This window comes from Manis javanica, chromosome 8 (genome assembly GCF_040802235.1).
Source record: "Manis javanica isolate MJ-LG chromosome 8, MJ_LKY, whole genome shotgun sequence".
In the NCBI taxonomy this organism is placed as follows: Eukaryota; Metazoa; Chordata; class Mammalia; order Pholidota; family Manidae; genus Manis; species Manis javanica.
Window position 1 is genome coordinate 10,692,795 of NC_133163.1, and position 21,975 is coordinate 10,714,769.

Below are 21,975 nucleotides of genomic sequence, written 5' to 3' on the forward strand. Positions count from 1 at the left end.
TCTAGAAGGAGTCACAGTGGTTGGGCCTGACACCCAGAGTGAGGGCAGCTGGGTTTCTTCATGTGCTCTGTGAGCTACTCCTGCTACAAGAGAAAAGCTGACAGGTGTGATTCCAGGTGTTGTCTCTGAGCGGGCCTGATCCTCCCCCACCATGCGACTACTGAGAAGCACCTCACAGAGCCTCCCCCCACTGAACTAATTCTCATCATAGGCCTCAAACTAGTCACATCCAGTCCCCATGCTGGGTTTGGGGAGGCTCTGGGGATATTTGAGAAGGCAGAGCAATCAACCTCTAGGCTTTCAACGACGATGATCCACATTCAATTTAGACAACACACAACAAAAGCCAGTTCAGGCTCAGCCCCCTGCTGGGGACACAAGAGGTGTCTGAGCTAAGGCCCCATGGGCCTCAGATCCACCCAAGAGATAGCAGTATTGTGGCACAGGGTTGGCTTACACAGTGTGTGTGACCTAGATCAGGAGGCTGTAGCCCCTCGGAGCCCTAGTGCTGGGGGCCAGAGCCATCCTGGACCACCCGAGGTGGGAGGTCAGGCCAGAAAGTAGGAGGCAGATTCAGAACCCCGGCAAGTGAGCATGAGCCTTCTCAAAGCCTCCTTCCCGGCCTTCCCAAGCCCCATGTGCACAGGAGGTGACTTGGGGTTACATGGCCTCTGGAATGAGAGCTTCAAACGGCTCAACACGAAGTGTTTGAGAACCATTAGTGTGCACTAATTTAGTTTGCACATTCACCATGACTGCCTCTGCCACTGTCAGCTCTATCACCAGCAATGACCTCCACCACCATGTCCATCACCACCAGCACTGCCACAGCCACAGTCAACACCCCCACCCCCACCAACACCACCATTATCATTACCAACGCCATCAACCACCGCTCTCATCGCTGTCATCATCACCTCCACCATGACCACCACCAGTAACTACCAACACTTACCAGTACCAGTACCATAACTATTACCACCATCATCACCACCTCCACCATGACCACCACCAGTAACTACCAACACTTACCAGTACCAGTACCATAACTATTACCACCATCATCACCACCTCCACCATGACCACCACCAGTAACTACCAACACTTACCAGTACCAGTACCATAACTATTACCACCATCATCACCACCTCCACCATGACCACCACCAGTAACTACCAACATTTACCAGTACCAGTACCATAACTATTACCACCATCATCACCACCTCCACCATTACCAGCACCAGCAAAACAACCATCGTCATCACCGTCGTTACCGTACCATCACCACTGCTGTCATCATCACCGTTACCACCTCTGCCACCATCACGACCACCACCATGGCCACCAGCACCACCATCACTGTCGTCCACTGCATCACATTTTCTCCTTGCCTCCGCCCACACAGGGGCAGGACTATACCATCCAACCACTAGCACCTTCCCTCTTTTAACCATCTGTACCCTCAAATAGTCATCTTCATGTCTGTCTGCCCTAAGAGATCAGTCAAATCCTGACCACACGTTATACTAGGCTGACCATACATTCTCCATTGTCCAGAACTGTCCCAATTTGTGCCTGTTGTCCCTGCTTCATAGCTCCCGTCTTTCACTCTCAACTGTGGTGTGGTTTGCATGGCACACTATATGGTCCCCCTAGTAAGACTACATCCGGCTTCTGATCCACCCCTACAATGACCAGCAGCCCAAGGATGCTAACCCAGAACAGTGCCTGATGGGCTGGCTGGGAGGGCACGACAGATACCCCACCCCAGTTGTTGATAACTAATGGATGTTCCTCCCTGTCCCTTACCCCCCTGCCTCTCCCACACAGGAAACCGCTGAGAAAAGAGGAGAACGGCACCAGTGTTGCTGAGTATCCCATGACCTCCTCACAGAGCAACAAAGGAGTGGACGTGAACAATGCTGTGGTGTAAGTCTGCAGGCCCTGGACTCCCTGACAGAGGGGCACCTTGGTGGCTTGTCCAGGACTTCATTGCCTTGCAGGCCTTGAGCCTCCCGAAGGAGAAACCATTCTCTTCCCAGCCATGCCCCTGGTCAGCCAGCAGGCAGGACTGTCCAGACACCAGGCTGAGCCAGGCTCACCTGCACGCAGTACCCAGGGGCCACACTCCTGCCCGCGCGCTCCACCTCTCTTCATTGTCTGTTTGATCTGCTGTCTCGGCTGCTGTCTAAGGCATGTGCTCTGATGAAGGCAGGGAGTCTGGCTGGCTGGCGCAGGGAGGCATTCCTTTTTAGCCAAAAGAAAGGTGATCCAGGGGCCACTCTCCTGCTGGAAAACCTCTCCTCCTCCCCAGGAAGCCCACATTCTCCGTTGACCGTGCTGTTCCCAACAGAATCCATCGTCACAGCCACGAGACCTCCCCTTTCAAAGGTGCTTCCCACACATCTGTCCGTCACCCATCTGTGACTGTCCTCAGTCTTCAGGGCTTGCCCTCTCCCGCCTGCCCCCACTGACACCCTGGGCCCCTGGCTCCTGACTCCCTGCTGTGGAGGGCCGTGAGCCAGGCCTGCAAAGTCCCCTCCTGACAGAGCAGACAACGGGGCTCGTTTACACTCGGGGGTACACTGGCTTTCCAGGGGCAGAATGACTCACTGAACCCTAGACCAAGGGCCTGGGAAGGGCAGGGGCCACCACGCCTGTTCTCAGACTCATGCCCACACCTGACCCTCGCAAGAACGGATGCGTCCGTGTGAGCCAGGCCCTGCCTTCGTCTGGCAGAGGCCACCACTTGTGCCAAACCCACAGCGGGCGCTCTGGGCTGGGCCACCCCAGTCTGGTGTTGGGTCCCCCTGACACTCCCCTGAAGCTCTGACCAGGTACTCGGACCCTCTCCTGAGCACCCCTGGCCTCCTTTCTTCTGGAAGGAGGTGGCGTTCTTCCAGGGGCCCCCTCTGAATGTCTCTGAGGTCTTATGTTCTCAAAATGCTGAGCCTTCCAGAGCGGTGGGTGGATGAAAGGAAGGAGAGGATGGGAGCAGAGACCCTCCAGGCCTGGCCACCCCGGGCTGCCGGCCTGCTTCCTGGGGGGCCACCTGCCCTGAGGGCACATCACCAGGCCTGCAGAAATAGCAGCCCTGCGATTTGCATCCCCTAGTGGATCGGGAGAGCTCTCCCAACCCCATGGCTCCCTCACCACTGGCCCACTTGCTCAGAAGCAGCGGGACGCACTGATGGTTCCACTCTCTGGCTCGGTGGACCTGGCCCACCTCCCAGACCACCAGAGTGGTTCTCTGGAGGGTCTTTGGGCCACAGGTTCCTGACTTCCACATCCAGGTGAGACTGACTGGCTGAAAACCAGTCCCGTTTGGGCTGAACCATGATCCACACATCTTCCTGTAGCCCTTGTGCCCACAGTTTTCTGGGTACCACTGTCTTGGAGAGCAGAGGGGAAGGTGAGTTTGCTGTGACTGTAATGACCATACCTAGGTCGTGCCCCCAGCTCAGCAGGTGCAGGCTGAGGACAGGCCCAGGGCATACCCTCCCAGAAGGGGTTTTTCTTCTTCTCAGTTCTCCTTCTGTGTGAGGACTTGGTTTCAGTGGATTTCGCTTCCCCTGCACACCTTGTCACACTGTCATGGCACAGGGCACCAGCAGCCTTCGTCATTGCCCCCGAGCCTGGTGAGCACCCCGTGGTAGTCCTGGTTGATGCCCTCCAGTCCCCATGGGATGCAGAGCTGGGTGAGGAACAGGCCAGAGGATGTGTGTCCCCAGCAGGGCAGACCCCACACCAGAGCTCTTTCCACCACTGCCTGAAGCCTCCCGTGAGCCCCCTGCCTGTTCCCTGAGCAGACACCTCAGCAGGATCCCCTGGCCCCAGACACAAGCCCCCAGGGCTCAGAAGTGAGGGGAAGGCCCCTTCCACTGGAGGGGAAGATCCTGGCTAAGGGGTTGTGGACTGCTCAGGGACCATGAAGCCCAGCTTTGCACAAACCCACCTTCCCCCACGTTGGCGTAAACCTAGGAGGCCCCAGATTTACAAGTAGCCTGAGCCTGCAAGCCTAAGTGAAGCTTCCCAGTGGGAACCCAGTAAACCAACCAACGCTCTGGGGCCAGAGGTACCTTCCTTGGGGACATAGCCAGGGTTCTGTCGGAAGTTAATATTTGCACATAAATTCCCCCACAGTGGGTCTGGAAAATCTCTTCTCACCCAGCTAGTGAAAATCAAGAGCAGAGCCCAGTTTTTTAAAAAGTGTTCCCTGAGAACAGCCCTCAAACCCAGCACCAGCCATTTGGAAGACAGCTGTCACGGCGCAGCAAGAGAGCCCAGCCAGATTTTTAGCTTAAGCAGCAGAAGCATTCATAAAACCACACCGGCCTGGTATTTGAGTTCAGAACTCTTTTTAAGGAGTGTATCTGCAGCCCCCTAAACAAAGACCAGTCCTTAGACTCGTCTGAACGTTGAGGTCCAGAATGCAAAGCACTTCCTTCTCCTCATTTTCTCAAATAGATATTTTTCAACCGTGTCCTAGTTTGAGCCCAACTTTAGAATGGCATCTAGGATCTCCCAGAGTGTTCAGGTATTCCTCAGAGGCTTCTAAAGCAGGTTTGGGAAGAAAGACTAGTAGCTGTAAAAATATAGACATATATATTATATACAGTTATATATATATATTTAAAGAGCTATCTATATCTACCTATGTATATATATAAAATTACTGTACTCTCTAAATCTGTACAAAGTATGATTTAGACAGCCCAGGCAGTGTGAGATATCTAATGCATAAATGTAAATATCTGCTTTCCTAATAACGTGCTGAGTGTACCCAGGAAGATGGCTCTCGTTCCCAGCAGTTGGGTCTCAGTGGACAAATACACAAGATGGTGGCCATCTTGTCCACCAACGAACCATTGATGTCGATTTTGTGCAGAGACTTTCTTTGACCAGGAAGCAGGACTGGCAGAGTTGGGGGTGGGCTGTGTGCTATTTATGAGGAAGAAAGCACCATGCCTTTTTTTATTTTCAATAAAAATATGCTTATTAAAATGGCTGTCAGTTGTTATTTGTGGTGGGCACTTGGCCCTGGACAGGGTAGGAAAGAGAAAGCAGGCTGAGTGTGGGGTATGATCTTTCCTTGACACGTTGCTGTCAGCCCCGGGCTGGGCGTGGTACCTTGCTTGCCTTATTTCTGGGTGCTTAGGTCCTAAGTCCCTGCAGGGTTCTGCTGACCCTGCCCCTCAGCCCCTAACCACGCCGACTTGATCCTGACACTATTGAGAAGAGAGTGACCAACTGTCTTGGTTTGCCTGGGACTGGAAGGTTTTCCTAAAACATGGGACCTTCAGAGCTATAACCGGGGAAGTTTCAGGTAAACAGGGCAAGCCAGTCAACCTAATTTGACAATTGTAGGAATCCTCTATTCTGTCACCTTCGTTTATTTTCAGTACAGAGGTCTTGCCCCTCAGAGTCCATGTTGATACATGTAGGCACTATGTCTTCTCCTCCCAGTGGGACATAAGGTGCGTGAGAACAGGAACCTACTCTGGGCTTTGTTCTTATACGTCGCCAAATCTCCAGCCCCCATAAGGTGCCTGGCACAAGAAATATTTGTAGAATTAATTAATTGTGGGTTACAAACTTAACACTGTACATATAACATAAAGAGGTGAATACAGCATTTTATTTCACATGACAGTCCAGAGAACCCACTACATTGAAGCGGGGGGAAACAGAATAACCTGAATTTGCAAATTGATGGTATTTGGCCATCTTCTGGTTTAACGAGTCTTTGGATGGCTCCATCTCTTTCGGGCAGATGCTGCTTTGAGGAGTTGTCTTCCCAGGCCTGTGCCCCTGAGCGGGTGTCTGTAGGCTCTGGCAGCGGGAGCCCGGCTCAGAACACATGGTGCTGTCAGGATCCTGCTGGGACCTGAGGCCGGCCTGGGCTGCTTCCTGGGCAGGTGGCTGCAGGCCTGGGCCTAGGCCCCTCTGGCCTCTGAGGGAAGCAGTCAGCCCCCATGGTGCCAGGTGCAAATGTCCAGGCCTTGGCTGTCTCTCCTCCTGACCACGGCTTTGGCCCACCTGCCTGTTCTCCAGCCCTGGCCACGGGGACTCTGGAACCTGCACTCACGCAGGCAGGGAGGGGGCTGCGGGAGCTGCGTGGCAGGTTCCTGTTTGCAGTCACTTCTCCCGCGGAGGCTGCCAAGGGCTGCAGGCACTGCTCCTGGGGTTCATGTACCACCATGTCATGGAGCCCCCTGGTGCACTTCCACCTGGGTGTTTCTCCAAGGTCCTCACCGCCCCCGGGGAGGCAGGTACAGACATGCTCACCTGGCCTCTCAGTCCTGCCCTATGTTCATCCCTTTTCCTTTTGCCGGCAATCCACTAGGGTCCAGAAGAGGTAAGCTGTCTGCTCCTTCATCCTGTCTGACCTGAGCTCTCCCTACATCTTAACCGTCTCCTGCTCCCTGCTGTCTGTGGAGCTACGCTGGAGAACAGTTTCCTGGAGAATAAAGACAATATCCATTTGTTATTTTCAAAATAGCATCCCCATTACCAACACAAGGATGTGTTCTCACCATGTGAAGTCCAAATGACAGAAAGCGCCATACGGGGGAGGATTTCCCACTTGCTCATTCAGAGAAACGTGGGGGAGCCTTCACTTACCACCTGAGGTGTGGTGGCGTAGGAACGCCGCACTCAAAAGAACTGGAGCCAGATTCCCATTGCAAGCTGTGATTTCATTTCAGCAAAACACCAGCTGTCACATGGCATTACAGATTGAAGACTAAATGGCTGCGTAAACATCAGGTGCTCAGCACAGAGCCTGGCGCACCTCTGGGTAGTGAGTCCTCCTTAAGGGTTAGCTATTACGCTGGTTTATGTTTCCCTCTCTGGGGTAAGTACCTGACACACATCATCTCCTTTACCCTTTGCAAAAGTATCAGGAGAGAGGAATTACCATTTCCACTTTGCAGTTAACGAAACAGGTTTAGCAGGACTAAGTGACCTGCCCGTGGTCAGAGAGCAGGTCCGCGCAAGACCTGAAATGACCTGGCCACGGAGCCTAAGCCTCTGTTCCCTCCACCTGCCCCCCACCCCACCCCAGCCCGTAGCCCAGCATTGAGTTCTCCCAGATGGAGGCTCTGGCACAGCCCGCTGTCTGGAACTGGCCTGATGCCACTCTGCAGAGCTCACCCCCTGCACCCCACGGTTGCACCCCGGGCTGGGCAGCATGATTGTCCTCACCTGGAGTGTTTCTGTCTTTCACGCTTGATTACTTGCTGGTTCCTTTCTTTTCCAAGTGGCCACTCGAAGGAGCAGAAATCAGGGAATCTGCCAGGCAGCTCTGGGAGGCTTCCCCTCCATCGGCCCATGGGTAGGGGCCAGTCTGGGCTGCATAATTAAAAAGCTAGCCCTTTGTTCAATCACATTCATCGCTTCCACCAATGTCCTGTGCAACCTGCAGGAAATTGCTAGGCCGGAGGCTCATCTGGCACCCCCACCCCTCGCCCCGACCTCTGCTTCCCTGAGGTGGAAGAAACTAGGGCAGGGGTAAGCTGGAGAGACCAGCCCCAACCTGAAATGAGGTCAAACTGGTGTGGAGGGGTGTGGAGGGGCACGGCCCCCAGTCCATGGCCATGCAGGTCGGGGCAGAGTAGTGATGCCAGAGACAGGAAGGCTGTTATGGGCTGAGGGCACGGCCCACGGCCCACTTCGCCACTGGCTTGCGGAGTGACGTGGGTAAATCCCATTCCATCTTAGGCCCCTGAAATGAGAGGGTCGGTCTAAACCCTAAACCAAGTGGCAAACTCACAGGCCTGCAGGGCTGAGCCGGTGAATGAGCAAAGCTTGTCAGGCCTTGAAAACCAACCCGGAGGCTGCTGGATCTTCCTCCTTGGGAAGCAGAGACCAGTAGTGGGAACTGCACAAAACCAGCCTGCATACTCCATCAGCAGCACTCAAAACCAAAGGGAGAAATCAAAAGTTCAAGCCCACCAAGCAAGATATGCTGTGGGCCAAGTTCAACCAGCAGGCTGCCAGTTGGTGACCTCTGGTCTACATGATTACAGGGTACCTAGCTGGTCAGGTGAATAGTAAAGGACCCTGTCTATCACTTAATGACCGGAATTATGTATTAGAAACAACCAGGGCTTTAGAGGCAGACATATAGAGATTCAAATTTTTGTTCTACCTCTGACCAAGCAACTCCTGCAAATACTTAAGTCTCTCTGTAGGCTAAACCTCAGTTTCTTCATCTGAAATAGAGGGTCAATAATACAAGCACTTACCCCACATCATTGCTGTGAAGATTACATGAGATTACTGTTTCTAAAGTGCCTGCCATGTGGTAAGCCCTTGTGTATGGTAGCCACGGTTATAATTAATTAGGGGCAAGTCTTCAAAGGGCTGAGTGACTCCCAATGGGCCCCCAATCTAATGGAGTTCATTATCTCAATCTTTAATTCATACTTTTATTCTTTTCCATAAAATTATTATATTAGGTGGAAAACTGAATGTGATTTAGTCTGCAAGCCATATATTCCTTTCAAATAAATGAATTATCAAAGCAAAGGGAAAATGCCTTTGTCAGATAAAGTGATTCTGGCTTGATGGAAGTCTATGATACACCGTCAATAAACAAAGATGCCAAGATTGAGCTGCCTCAAAACAAAGCCCTCGCTGTCTCTGTCTCATGTTCTTGGCCCCCAATGCCCCGAACCAAAATAAAAAAAGGAAGAGAGAAGTTAGCATTTACTGAGTGAAGCTCTGACTTTGAGTCACATGCCTCTGGTCCAAATGCTACTGCAGCCAGCTGCATGATCTTGGGTAAGTCACACAACCTTGCAGTTGCCCCAACTGCAAAATGAGAATAATAGCAGCACCTGTCTCGTGGGGAGGAAGGAGCTGAGAGGAGGGAAGATAACGTATCTACAGTGCTTCGTACCTAGTAGATGCTCAGTTAAGGATGGTTCTTGGGGTTTCTCTTGAACCCTCCATGTAAGGCTCACTGCTTGCTGCTGCTATCAGTGGAAGGAACTGGCCGACCTTTTACTAATCATACCTCATCCACCTCCCAAAGGGTTCAGTTTTCATAAAAACATGGTCTGGTGCTATTCCACTGAGTTCCAAACACTGCCAGTACTGTCAAAACACCCAATTTGCCCAATATACATATTTGTTAATTAATCCTGTTAAAGAGCTATATTAAATGATCTTCATTGTCCAATTAATGCCAGAGGCCCTTCAATCCCAGCTCAGGAGAGAGTCTTGGTGGATAACTCATCTTCTCCAATCCCAAGCAAATTTATGTGGCCTGTTGTAGCTTGGAAATGGAGATGAAGTTGCTGCAACCACTTGACCTCAGATGAGACTCCTAGGGAAGAGATTTGCCGAAAACATTCTGCTGTCAGGCAGAATGGCACACTTACAAAGAGAGGATATACAATGAAGGCTGGGACCCTTGGCTAATGACCATGTTTTGGCTCCCATGGGTCTTCTAGGTCTTGCTTCTGAGGGATTTGCTGAAGGAAAAACCAGCCTGCAGGTGAGAGCTGCCCCTCTTGTGCTCTTCATAAGGTGGTGCCAGTCCTCCTGGTGGTCCATACATGGGTTCTGGTACTGTCTCCCAAGCACCATCACAGTCCTCCACCTGCGTGAGCTTTCCATCACCCCAGGGAGATGGGTAGATAGCTCCAATTTACAGATAAAGAAAAACAGAGGTCCAGAGACATTTAATAATTTCTCCAAGGTCACTCAACTAGTAAGAGGCGCGCCCATTGTAAACAAAAATGGAATCTATGCATTTGCAGATTTTGGCTCATTCTACCCTTAGGAATCTCATCCTAAATCCAGTAGGATTCTGTGGAAGAAGGAAAAATGAGTCTATTCCTTGGCCTTCTCCAAGCCAGTAATTGGTCCAGGCCACAGCTGGATCAGGTGCCGTTTGCTGGAGTCTCTCTGCCACTTGCTGCTGTCGAGGCTGTCACCTGGGGCTGGGGTGTGACGCAGCAGGCATCAGTGTGGGCAGTGGTTGAGCACAGTCTTTGGAGTCAGACAGCCTGGGGTCAAGGTCCAGCTCTGCCTCTTACTAGCCGTGTGACCTTGGGCAAGTCACTTTACTCCCCAGGCTTTAACATGAGAATAAAAATAGTAACTGGTAGCTTGTACTGCATGCTTACCATGGGCCAGATGTTGCTTGAAGCTCTTCCCTTGCATTCTTTTATCATTTCAACCATCCTGAGGTAGAATGTGTCATTGTCCCCACTTTACAGATGAGGGAACACTAATACTGAAATTTCAAAAAACCTGAGGTGGGGGGAAAATATATGCAGGCAAGGGTTCAACACGGGGCCAGTAAGTGGCCTTCAGCTAGGCCAGGGGTCAGCAGACTTGTTCTGCTAAGGGCCAGATGGTAAATATTGCAGGCTTTCAGGGTCATACAGTCTCCATGGCAACTCTCACCTCTGCAGATGCAGCACGAAAACACCAGAGACAATATGTAAATGATGCATGTGTTTGTGTTCTGATAAAACTTTACAAAAAAGGGCAGTGGGTGACCCCTGATCTAGGTGAATGGCTTCTTCTCAAAAGAAGGGCCAAACCCGGTAAACTACCATCTACCCCTCTTCTCCTCACTTTTTCTTCGAAGAGCCTGAGCCTGACTTGCTGGAGGAGCTGGCGTAATGACATAATGAAGAGGACACAGGGGGGGGTGGGGGACAGTGCAGGCCAGGGGAGCTGGCTGGTCTCTCTCAGCCAGCGAAGTGGCAGGGTCTTAGCGGATAGTATTTGGGTTGGCCAGCAGGAAAATGGGTGACAGAGCTCATAGAAAAGAGAGAACTCCCGGATGGGACCAAGAGCCCAGCCTGCAGCTGGGGAGAAGGGAGAAGGCCCAAGGGCAGGAAGCCTCAGATGGGTCCCAAGACAGAGGGCTGAGTTAATGACTCATCTCCAGACCTTCGAGGGGTGTAAATACAAAGGGAAGTTGAGGCAAAAGTCCATTCAAAGAACTGGGCAAAGAAGATGGGGTTGGAAAAGAAGCTGTGACTCCTCTAGGAACCCCTTCTCAAAAAGAGAATGTCACAACTCAGCCCTTGCTGAGCCCACTGGGTAGCTCAAGAAAGACCTGTGGCTTAGTTGAGTCCATTCAATGCCACTGACATTAATTAAACACATACTACATGCCAAACCCTGGGGATCCAGACACATGACATATCCTCAAAGTTGTCACAGTTTACAAATGAGATAAATACATATACAACTTTACATAATACAAGACAAAACATTCACAGAAGCATAACCAAGCACAGTTAGGACAGAGGAGAATTCTGACTAGGAGAAGGCCTTTCAGAAGAGTTTGCTAGTAAAATAAGAAAGATCATCTCCATGCTTTTACTATTATAAGGACCTATTGGTTCCCTGCACGTTTTCATAAGAATAAAGACATGCCACCTGTCTTTCTAGAACTCATGTGAGACACATAAACATTTAAGGACTTATTTTCCCCTGAGAAGCATTAAGATATCATGCTTCCCAGATGAAAAGAGAAGCCTCTTAATGACGAACATTAAAAAAAAGAGAGAGAGAATAGTCTCATGCCCTCAAAGTCCTTTCTAGAGAATGGGCTTCAAATCAATTATGTATCACTCTCATCAAGTGACCTGAGAGCCCTTCCCTCTTAAAAACTGTACTGTAATTTTAAAGGAAGCTAGAAGTTCTAAATGTTTAGAAGAAATGGTTGTTAGGGACTAAACTCTAGTTCTATTAACTGATTTTAAAAAACCCCAGGCTCACAAAGATAATAAAAAATGCATTTAATAGCATGTCAATATACAGCTTAGATGTATATTAAGTATTTTTTTAGTCAGTGCATTACAGGGTGGAGAAGAGAAATATCAGTTGTGAATGCACAGTCAAATGCTAAGTATAGGTGCTGATAAATCTTGATGCTCTTACACTATTAAAATTCTGTTTTATGAAACATGACTCCAGGTGCAGTGCTCTGTGCCAGCGTGGGGGATTGTCCAGTCCAGTAGGCAATCTACAGTTTTAAATTGAATTGTATGCAAGTATTAACAAAAGAATAAAATTTATTATTCACAAACCTAAAGTGGTTATCATTCATAAAGCTTACAAGAAAGTACAGCCTAGAACTAATGAGTTGAAAAATTAGTTTTAAAAATAATAAAACTTACTGGACAGTTTTGGAAAAATGATATTATAAAACAAAGAAAACAACTGGCACAGTTTAACCACCTAATTTCTAAGTGCACTTTGTAATGGTCCTTGCAAGCTGCCACTTTTCCCAGGATAATGACAAAAAGCTTCAGTCAAGTGTCACTGGCTTATGGTGACGGTTTTTTTTTATTGCATTGCCAAGAGTGGATTTTAAGAAAAAACACTACAAAGGTTTCAAAAACCCTATTTATTCTCTATCATCAAAAATAGCAACAGGGGGACTTATACAACTTTTCTGTGAGTACCCACCAGTCTATTTTTTTTTTCTTAAAAAAAATAGAAGTTAGTTAAAGAAAAATGATTTGGTTCTTAAAAAATAATGTAAGGAAACACTTAATCAGATAGCCCAAGGAGTCATCAGAAATATGTGTAGCAAGAAAGCTTCATTTTTGGCCCTCTCTGGCCTTTGCACGTCTTTTACTAAACTAGAAAGAGAATGTACAGTACCAATATGTTCCTCAACCTGCTTGGATCGAATTGTTTTGTTTTTAAACCCATTATTGCTAAACCAGAGTGTTGACACTGAGAGCCGAGGAGTCCACTCATAGAGGATAAAATTGAGAGGCTGCTTCTGAGGACTGGATCTCCACCTGGGCCATTTTGAACTGGGTACACTGCAGCCATTTGCGGAGGGCCGCCAGGCCGGCACTGCTCTGGGATGCGCCAGGCAGCGTCCTTAGGCTGTGGTGGTTCACGTTGTTCTGAATGGCCTGGAGGCGAAGCTGCAGTCCCGCAGGTAAGTGCTGTTGAGAAACCACATTTAGTTTAGTTTCTTTCCTCGCAATGTTGGTGGTCATCAGACCAGCGAGTGCCAGCCTGGGCTGTTTATGTGTGGCTCAAGGGCTGTCTGGCCTGAAGAAAGCCAGCTTTCAAATTTGGCCGTGCTCAGGGCAGGGGACGTGGGCCAGTACCACGTGTCCAGAGTTACCCTGGCCCAAAAATACATCCTAATAATCCCTTTCCCACCTTGACTCATTCACTGCAACTGCCATTAAGGCTGACACACCAGTGTATGGGCTGACACACATAACTGTCCCCCAGGAGCCAGTCACCACTGGGCCTGGTGTAGTGGTGAAGTGCCCGGGCTCTGCTGTCAGGCTCCCTGGGTTCGAATCCTGGCTCCTCTGTGATAACTTTAGGAACAAGCTTTCTCAGTCTGTGTCTGGATTTTCTCATGGGCAAAGTGGGGACAGAAACACCCACCTCACAGGGTCTTATAAGGATAAATGAGTTACTAGGGGGTTGAGACCAGAACTGGGCACACAGTAAGAGCTCCTACATTTTCGTCATGATTATAATCTCTGTTCTCATGTTAATGCACATGAAGAAGCTAGGCTGAAAGCTCTTGTTTTTCCTAGCTTTTCATCAAATTCTGTTGGCTTCCTCTTAGCACTCTGAAAGGTCAAATTGCCACAGATTTCCATAAGCGAGGGGAGAGGCAACTTCTAGAAGGAAGCACGAACCACTCAGGTTCACAGTGAGAACCTGTACTGAGAAGAGGTTTCCAGTGGTGCCAATGCCCCACATGTGGACAGAACACAGCACTGAGGCCACGGATCAGCCCTCAAGGCCTGCGGGCACTGTGGGTAGCTGCACTGCTCTCTAGGTGTCTGGGATACCCTGAGGTCACCCCTCCTCCATCTAGTGTCCCTCCACAACTCTGAGAAGCATCCTTCAGGAAGGCTTCTGTCTTCTCGCCCGCTTCCCCACACTCCCTGTGCCCTGGGTGGGCCCAGGTGTGGGCGGAGCAGGGGCTAGTTTGTCATATGCATGTCAAGCCCCAGTAACTATGCTAAGTAGTCATGGAGGATGTCTGACCTGCAATGACAATGTGTCACTCAAGGTGAGAACTGGCAGCAGGAAAGACATTGGGCCGGGCTCTGTCCCTTTTCTGGCTGTGGGAAAGCTACTCTGCTCCCCTCATCTGGAAAGGTAGGGAACAGGTCCCTTCTTGCTCAATTCTGTCATTCACTCCATGCTATCCTTTCTTAATAGAATTCTCCCCATCACCAAAAGTCAATTTTAGTGGCCAGGAAAGAGCACTGGACATGTCTGGGACCAGATCCCATGGGTACCTTCTGAATGCAGGAAGTTCTCAGCCTGCATTCCAGTCAGTGATGGAGCTGCCCTCGGCCTCTGGGACCCTCCCCCGAGCTGCACTCGGCCTCCGGGACCCTCCCCTGAACTGCACTTGGCCTCTGGGACCCTCCCCCAGAGCTGCACTCAGCCTCTGAGACCGTCCCCCGAGAGAGCTGCACTCGGCCTCTGGGACCCCCGCTCCCCCACTTCATGTAAATTCTCATCGACAGTGAGCAATAGGAAGTGGCTCCTACTGTTACCTTACCTGGCCTGCAGGGTCTCCTGCATTATCAGCCCCCAAGACAGCAGGGTGAATTCCTCTTTCTCCCTAGTAAGTGGAGCATCAATAAGCCCTGGGAATGTTATTCTCTGCAGGGAACTGAGCTTTCAGTCCACCCGAGGATGACTTACCTTGATATTTGACTGAATCATTGGCAACCACATAGGTATCAGCTGTATGGAGAGACACAGAAACCTTGTTATTTGTGGTCTCCATTCTCCCACATATGCTTCGAGGGAAAGTTGGGCCCACCGAATCCCTCTAACATTGCAGAAGGCTGTGGGCCCTGCGGCAGAATTGCCCGTTCTCAGGAAAACATCTTTCTGAAACCAAACCCTGCTGAGCTGGTGGCATTTGGAGGTTAATAAGTGCCCCAGGAGTGCCTGGAGCACACACTGTAAAGGGCTGATTGTCTCTTGAAAGCTACCAAGCATGGGAAATTAAGTGTGTATTTATTTAATTAAATCCTCACTTTCTTAAAATAGAATTTCTTCCACAGGATCTTTAAAACTGAGTCCCTGAGTAGAATGGCGATCCCACTTGGTTCCTAAGAAAACATCACTGGGAAGCAGCTGAAACGCTTCAGTGACAGAAGCAGACAAGCCCTGGAGTTGCCTGGCTGTGGTTTTGGAAGGTGAGATGCACAAGAGTTGGACCAGGGGGTAAATGGTGCGGGTGCTCACAAAGGGGAACATGGCTCCCCGCTCAGCAGAGAGTAAGGCTCTCAACTGGCAGGCAGCAGCAGGGTGCCCTGTGGCCCTTCCTACGAGGTTACAGGACACCCCAGGCCCAAGAGTCCCCAGCAGCGTTTGTCTCTTAGCCATGTTTCAGCTCCTCAGATCATAAGTAAACATTTGTGGCCTCATAAAGTCAGAAGCTAGGGACAGCATATAACATTTCCTCAACTGTGTTCCACGGGACTTCAGTTTGGTGGGATTTAAATAGGGGAGGAGGATTTGGTCCGGTAAGTTTGGAAATGCTACTTTCTTTATTTCAGTACTGCTCAGATCTTTAATATGCTAATATGCCTCACATCATTTCACTCCATGTTCCTTCCAACCCTCTGCTCCAATAGAGGAGTGGAGCTGTTTGGACTGTATTGTGTCCTCTCAAAACAGGTGCTGGCCCCTACCCACACTGCCTCACAATGTGACCTGATTTGGAATGGGGGTCACTGAAGATGAAATCAGTTAAGATGAGATCATTCTATGATAGGGTAAGCCCTAACCCAAAATGACTGATGTTCTTACAAAAAGGGGGAAATCTGGACAATGACAAGAACGCAGGAGAATGTCATGCAAAGGTGAAGGCAGAGATCTACAAGCCAAGGAATGCCAACGACTGCTAACCAACCCCCAGACGCTAGGAGAGAGGGTGGAACAGATTCTCCCTCGTGGCCCCTAGAACAAACCAACTCTGCCAACATCTTGACTTAACTACTGGCTTCCAGAACTGTGGGATGATAAATTTCTGTTGTTTAAGCCCCCTGGTTTGTGGTAGTGTTTCAGCAGCCCTAGTAAATAAATATAAGGGCAGTCCAGGAAGCAAAGCCCAGAGGTGGGAATGTGCAGGGAGGGCAGGAGGCAGGAGGGATTTACACGATGCTAAAGGCAGAGTTTCTTAGGAGAGAGTCATGAAAAACAAGCTAAGAAAAGCTGAGGTGAGGCCTCTCATCATCTGCCCACAAAATGACGTGGTATGCCACATTAGGGGATTTGGATTTTATTGCAAATTCAATATGACTTCTGAAGAGGGAACGCCATTCACCGTGAGCAGAACTGTGCTCCAGAAAGATCACTGCGGCAGCAGTCGGCAGACGAGGGTGAGGAACAACACGGAGAATGGTCGCCCAGATGGTCCAGGTAAGACCCAGGAGGCCGCCCAGATGGTCCAGGTAAGACCCAGGAGGTCTCCTGGGATGGAGAAGGACACTGCCTGTAGGTAACCTGTGAGTGTCTGAGGACTAGCTTGCTTTTTGGAGTGAGGAAAAGGTCAAGCAGCAGCTGAGATTTCCAGCCTGGGCAAACGGGAGGCAGCTCTGCCACCAACAGAATGAGCAAACCAGCAGGAGAGCCTGTCGGGATGCGGTAGTGCAGAAATGACCTCTAGGCACACAGCCATTGGCTGCTGCTCTCATTTAATTCATCAGAATGCTTAGAAAAAAGAAACTTGGTGACATGACAAATTACATTTCTTTCTATGCTTTTTTCCCCAAGGCTAATCTGGCTGTTGCTCTTGATTTTAACATTCTGTTGATACATACAACTTGCTAATTTGACTTCCATTAATGTTTACGCCTAAACACAATATTTATTTTGCAGCCATTTACTTAATACTCTGTCTCTAAAATAAACAGTGGGTAGAAATGGAGTATGGTGGGTACCAGAAGATGTAATTGGACTAACACTCAAGACCCCAGAAAGTGACCCCTCTCTGCCTTCCCCTATCACCAACCCTTCTGACAAAACTATAGGATTACAAAGGCAGGTGACAGGTAAGGCTATGCTCTCTGGCCCTTGGTGAGACTGGCTCATCTAAACATTGTGAATGGGAAAAAATTAATTAGTTTAACCACCTCCTCCCCAGGGTCTGTACCGCAGAGAGTTCTAATGTCTACGACTTTTGTTGACTTCTAACCTATTTAATATGGAAGTAGGCCCCTATGACTCTTAATGTTTGGAAAATGCCCAAACTAACATCCTGTTAAGAATCCTGAGGGATAAGGCGGGTAGGGGTCAGGGGGCACTAAGTACTCTGACCCTGGGTGGATGCCTTTCCCAGTGCTGTTCCTGGAGCTAATGGCCTTTGTGAGGCAAGCAAGGTTGATATTTCCCGTTTACAAAACATGTGACCATATGATTCTAAAATATACCTGCAAGGGACCTTCAAATTTGTGATGTATGAATCACATGACTGACGGCTTCAAGTTAAATCTGATTATTATTGATAGCATTATATAATCCAAAAGTCATGCTATTTCAGGAATGCAAATTTGACTTACTGAATAACATTCACTTCAGTTCCCTTTTGCTCGTGGCTCCTACAAAGCTGTCAGTAAGAATCAGATGTAATTTATTTTGGGTTCTCCAATGTTATACTAAAGTTGGTCGTTGTTTTTTTTTCCTCTCCAGAAACAATATCCAGAAAACTGAAGGACATTTAAAAAAACAGGTTGTTTTTCACCAAATTACAAGTGATACCCTTCCTCCTATCTTGGGTTATGCTACAGGATAAATTGAAGACTTTCTACTTGGCTGGACTGCATTCATCTCACTCCATGCTTGCTCCAGACCTGAGAATTAAAATTAGCTGTGAAACTTTCTCTTTCAGCAAAATGGAGTAACAAAGACCAGCTTTACCCTCCTTGCTAGGACAACTAAAATTCCATGTGGAATACATGAAATAAGTCTGTGTGTGTGTGTGTGTGTGTGTGTGTGTGTGTGTGTAAAGCAGAGAACTGGAGAGGAGAGAGTTGTACAGGTGTGTGTGTGTGTGTGTGTGTGTGTGTGTGCGTGTGTGTGTGTGTGCGTGATCTGTCAAGGGTTCATCTTGAATCTTCAGCTGACTACTGACCAGGATACACAAGTGAGAAAACTACCCATAGAGTGGAAAAATCTTATGATTCACAGTATACAAAGCAAAATACTCAAAAGGCTATTACCTTAGTAGTGAAGAAACATTAGCTCTAGACAAAATGCTGCTCTGATACCATCTAACAAAGCTTAAAAGGAAGTCTCCAAAGGATAAAACTGCTTCTCAGTAATTTAACGATGTCACAGAACACAGGTCAAGAATATTTATAGGAATATAAAATATCCAGCACCTAAGAAAGTCAAATTCAAAACATTGACAATTCAGTAAAAAATTACCAAGCATGCAAAGCAGAAGGAAAATATGACCTATAATGAAAAGAGAGCTCAATCAATTGGAAAAGACCCCAAAATGATACAGATAGAATTAGCAGAGAAGGACATGAAAATGGTTATTTTAACTATATTCAATATGGTCAAGAAGGCAGAGGAAATATATACATTGAGTAGCTGTAGAAGAAAATATGTGAGGAAACAACAGCTGACACTTCCCCAAATATAATGAAAACTATAAATCCACAGATCCACGAAGCGAAACAAAACAAAGCACCAGAAACATGAAGAAAACTACACCTACACATCTCATCAAAAGCAATCACAGAAAATTACGTACCAATAATGGTAAAGAGAAAATCTTAGAAGTAGCTAGAGAAAAAGGACACATTACCTACAGAAGAAACATGATACAGATTTCTTGTCAGAAACAATGGAAGCAAGAAGATAGTGGAGAAACATCTCTACGGTATTGAAAAAAGTTTTGAACAAAGAACTCAGTACCCAATGAAAGTATCTTTCAAAAATGGAGGCAAAGTAAATACACATACAAAAGCTGAAGGAATTAATCACTAGCAGACTTTTATAAGAAATAAAAAGGGAGTCCTTTGGGCAGAAGGAAGATAGAAGTTCAGGTTAATACAAAGGAATGAAGAACACTGAAAATGGAAAATATAAACATGGCAATAATAGCAAGTATAAGTATATATATTTTTTAATTTAAATCTCTTCAAGATACAATTGTTTAGAGCAAAAATAATAATAGCAACATATGGTTTGGTTTATAACATATGTAGCACTGAAATGGATGACAATAATAGCACAAAGCCAGGAGGCTGGGAATGGAGGTATCCTATTGTACGTTCTTATACTATATGAAGTGGTTTAATATTACTTGAAGGTAGATTGTGGTAAGTTAAAAATGTATACTATAAACTCTAACCACTAAAACAACAACTAAGACATATAACTAATAAGATAACTAAAAAACACACTTCTAAATAGCCCATTGGCCAAAGAAGAAGGCAAAAGGGAAATCAGACACTATTTTGAACTGAATGGACATCAGAACATATCAACATTTGTAAGAATGCAGCTAAAGGAAGAAATTTAGAGTGCTAAACATTGATGACTGAAAGGAAGCCTCTCAAATTAATTAAAGGCTCCCTTAGGCTTCCATTGTGAGAAACTAAAAAAAGAGGAGGAAATTATAGCTAAAATTTAATCTTCAAATCTCAATCCAAAAGAAGGCAGAAGAAAGAGGCGACAAGAGACAAAGAACCAAAAGGAAATACAGAAAATAAACAGCAAGATGACAGATTGAGGCCCAACAATAAAACAAAACACATTAAATGAAAATGGCTTAAAAATAAAATAATAATAAAAATGGTTTAAAAACTCCAATTAAAAGGAAGGATTGGCAGATTGTATTTTTTTTTAAAAAGCAACAACCCAGGTAATGCTGCCTTTAAGAAATATACTTTATATATAAAGACACAAATAGGCTAAAAGGATGGAAAAATATATACCATCCTAACACTAGTCAAAAAAACTGGAATGCCTTTACTAATATCAAATGAGTTTTCAAAGGAAAGAATATTACTGAGGATGAATAGCACCATTTCATAATTTCAATTCATTAAGAAGACATAATAATTCTAAACATGTACGCACCTAATAACAGAGCTTCATTACATTAAGCAAAACCTGTTAAACCTGAAAAGATAAATAAACAAAACCATAAGTATAGATAATTCAATGCCCCTTTTTCGATAATTGATAGAATAAGCGGATAGAAAGAAGAAAGGACATGGAAGATCTGGTCAACACTGTCAATAAGCTTGAACCAACTGACATAGGAAACTCTACCCCAAAACAGCAGAAAACACATTCTTTTCTAGTGAACACAAAGCATTTACCAAGACAGGCAATACTCTGGGCCATAAAACAAGTCTCAATAAATTAAAATGATTCAAATTACACAAGTACATCTTCTGACCACAGCAGAACTGAAAATCCATAGCAGAAATATCTCCAGAAAATTCCCAAATATTTGGAAACCAAATAACAGCTTCTAAATAACCAATGAGTCCAAAAGAAAGCAAAAGGTAAGTTAGAAAGCATTTTGAACTAAATGAAAATGAGAATACAATTTACCAAATTGTGGATGCAATTAAACCTGTACTTGGAGGGAAATTTATAGCACTAATCAGTCATATTAGACATGAGCTCCACCTCCATCTTAAGAAACTAGAAAAAGAGTAAATTAAATCTAAAGTAATCAGAAGAAAAAATCAAACTGAAATCAACTAAACAGGGAAACGAGAAAATCAATGAAAACAAAACCGAAAGATGGTTATTATTGTTTTTCCTTTCAATCAAAAGCTCACTAAAATTGATAAACCTCTATCCAGACTAATCAGAAAACAAAAACATCAGAAATCACGACTCACCAATAGCTGGCATTAAGGAGGTAGCATAACAACTGATGTTACAGATATATTTTAAAAAATGGAAATATTATGAACAACTTCATGCCAGTCATGACTATTTTGATGAAATGGATAAATTATTTGAAAGAGATACATTAAACCAGAAATCACTCAAGAAAAAACAGGTAACTTAAACAGTCCTATAACTATTGAAGAAATTGAATATATAATTTAAAAACCTCCTGCCAAGAAAATTCTAAGTTCAGGCAGCTCACTGGTGAATTCTACCAAATACTTCAGGAAAAAATAATACCAAATCTACACAAACTTCATCAAAAAACAGAAAAGGAAGGAATACTCCCCAACTCATGCTGTGAGGCCACCATTATCCTGACACCAAAACCAAAAACAGTTATTACAAGAAGAGAAAATCACAGACCAGTATCCTTTATGAACACTGATGCAAAAAAAATTATTTTAAAATGTTAGCAAATAGAATTCATTAAGATATAAAAAGGATAATACATCAAGACTAAGTGTGGTTTGTCCCAGAATATAAGGTTGGTTTAACATTCAAAAATCAATCCATAAAATTCACCTTATTAACAACCAAAAAAGGAAAATCAAATGACCATCTCAGTAAATGCAGAAAAAGCATTTGACAAATCCTACATGTATTCCTCAAAAAAAATTCTTAACAGATTAGAAATATAAGAGAACCTTACTCAATCTGACAAAGGGCATCTATTAAAAAAACTCACAGCTAATATTTACATTTAATAAGGGAAAACTGAATGCTTTCTTCCTAAGATCAGGGACAAGGCAAGGTTTCTCATTCTCACAACTTCTGTTCAACTTGTACTAGAGGACCTAGCCAGAGAAATGAGACAAGAAAAAGAAATAAAAGGTATAAAGATTAGAAAGGAAGAAATAAAACTCCGGTTTATTTGCACACAACGTAACTGTCCACATAGAAAATCTGATGAAATCCACAAAAAGATACTAGAACTAGTAAATGAGTTTAACAGGTTGTAGGATATAAGATCAATATGAAATCAACAATATTGTAAATACTAGCTATGAACAATCAGATTTAAGTATAAAAAAACACTTATAATATC

At 46.2% G+C, this 21,975-nt stretch overlaps 2 protein-coding genes across 11 annotated transcripts in view; one reads left to right on the forward strand and one right to left on the reverse strand.

Moving 5' to 3' along the window:
• PRIMA1 (proline rich membrane anchor 1) overlaps positions 1 to 5,000 on the forward strand; it is a 53,280-nt gene extending 48,280 nt beyond the window's left edge. Inside the window, exon 6 of one of the 2 annotated variants that reach the window (XR_005054024.2) lies at positions 1,833 to 1,955. Coding sequence is in view for 1 of the 2 variants with exons in the window: in XM_036991883.2 (XP_036847778.1) it covers positions 1,833 to 1,935 (103 nt within the window). In the remaining variant the exon portion in view is untranslated. Of the gene's footprint in view, positions 1 to 1,832 lie in introns of both variants that reach the window. The other variant, XM_036991883.2, reaches the window with a different exon arrangement.
• A 7,677-nt stretch (positions 5,001 to 12,677) lies between these two features.
• UNC79 (unc-79 homolog, NALCN channel complex subunit) overlaps positions 12,678 to 21,975 on the reverse strand; it is a 238,393-nt gene continuing 229,095 nt past the window's right edge. For 8 of the 9 annotated variants that reach the window (XM_073241936.1, XM_073241935.1, XM_073241932.1 and 5 more), the window contains 2 exons: positions 14,691 to 14,732; positions 12,678 to 12,943 (listed from right to left, as the gene is read on the reverse strand). In XM_073241936.1, coding sequence (XP_073098037.1) covers positions 12,743 to 12,943; positions 14,691 to 14,732 — 243 coding nt within the window. In that variant the 3' untranslated portion in view covers positions 12,678 to 12,742. The remainder of the gene's footprint in view (positions 12,944 to 14,690; positions 14,733 to 21,975) is intronic. The other variant, XR_012133711.1, reaches the window with a different exon arrangement.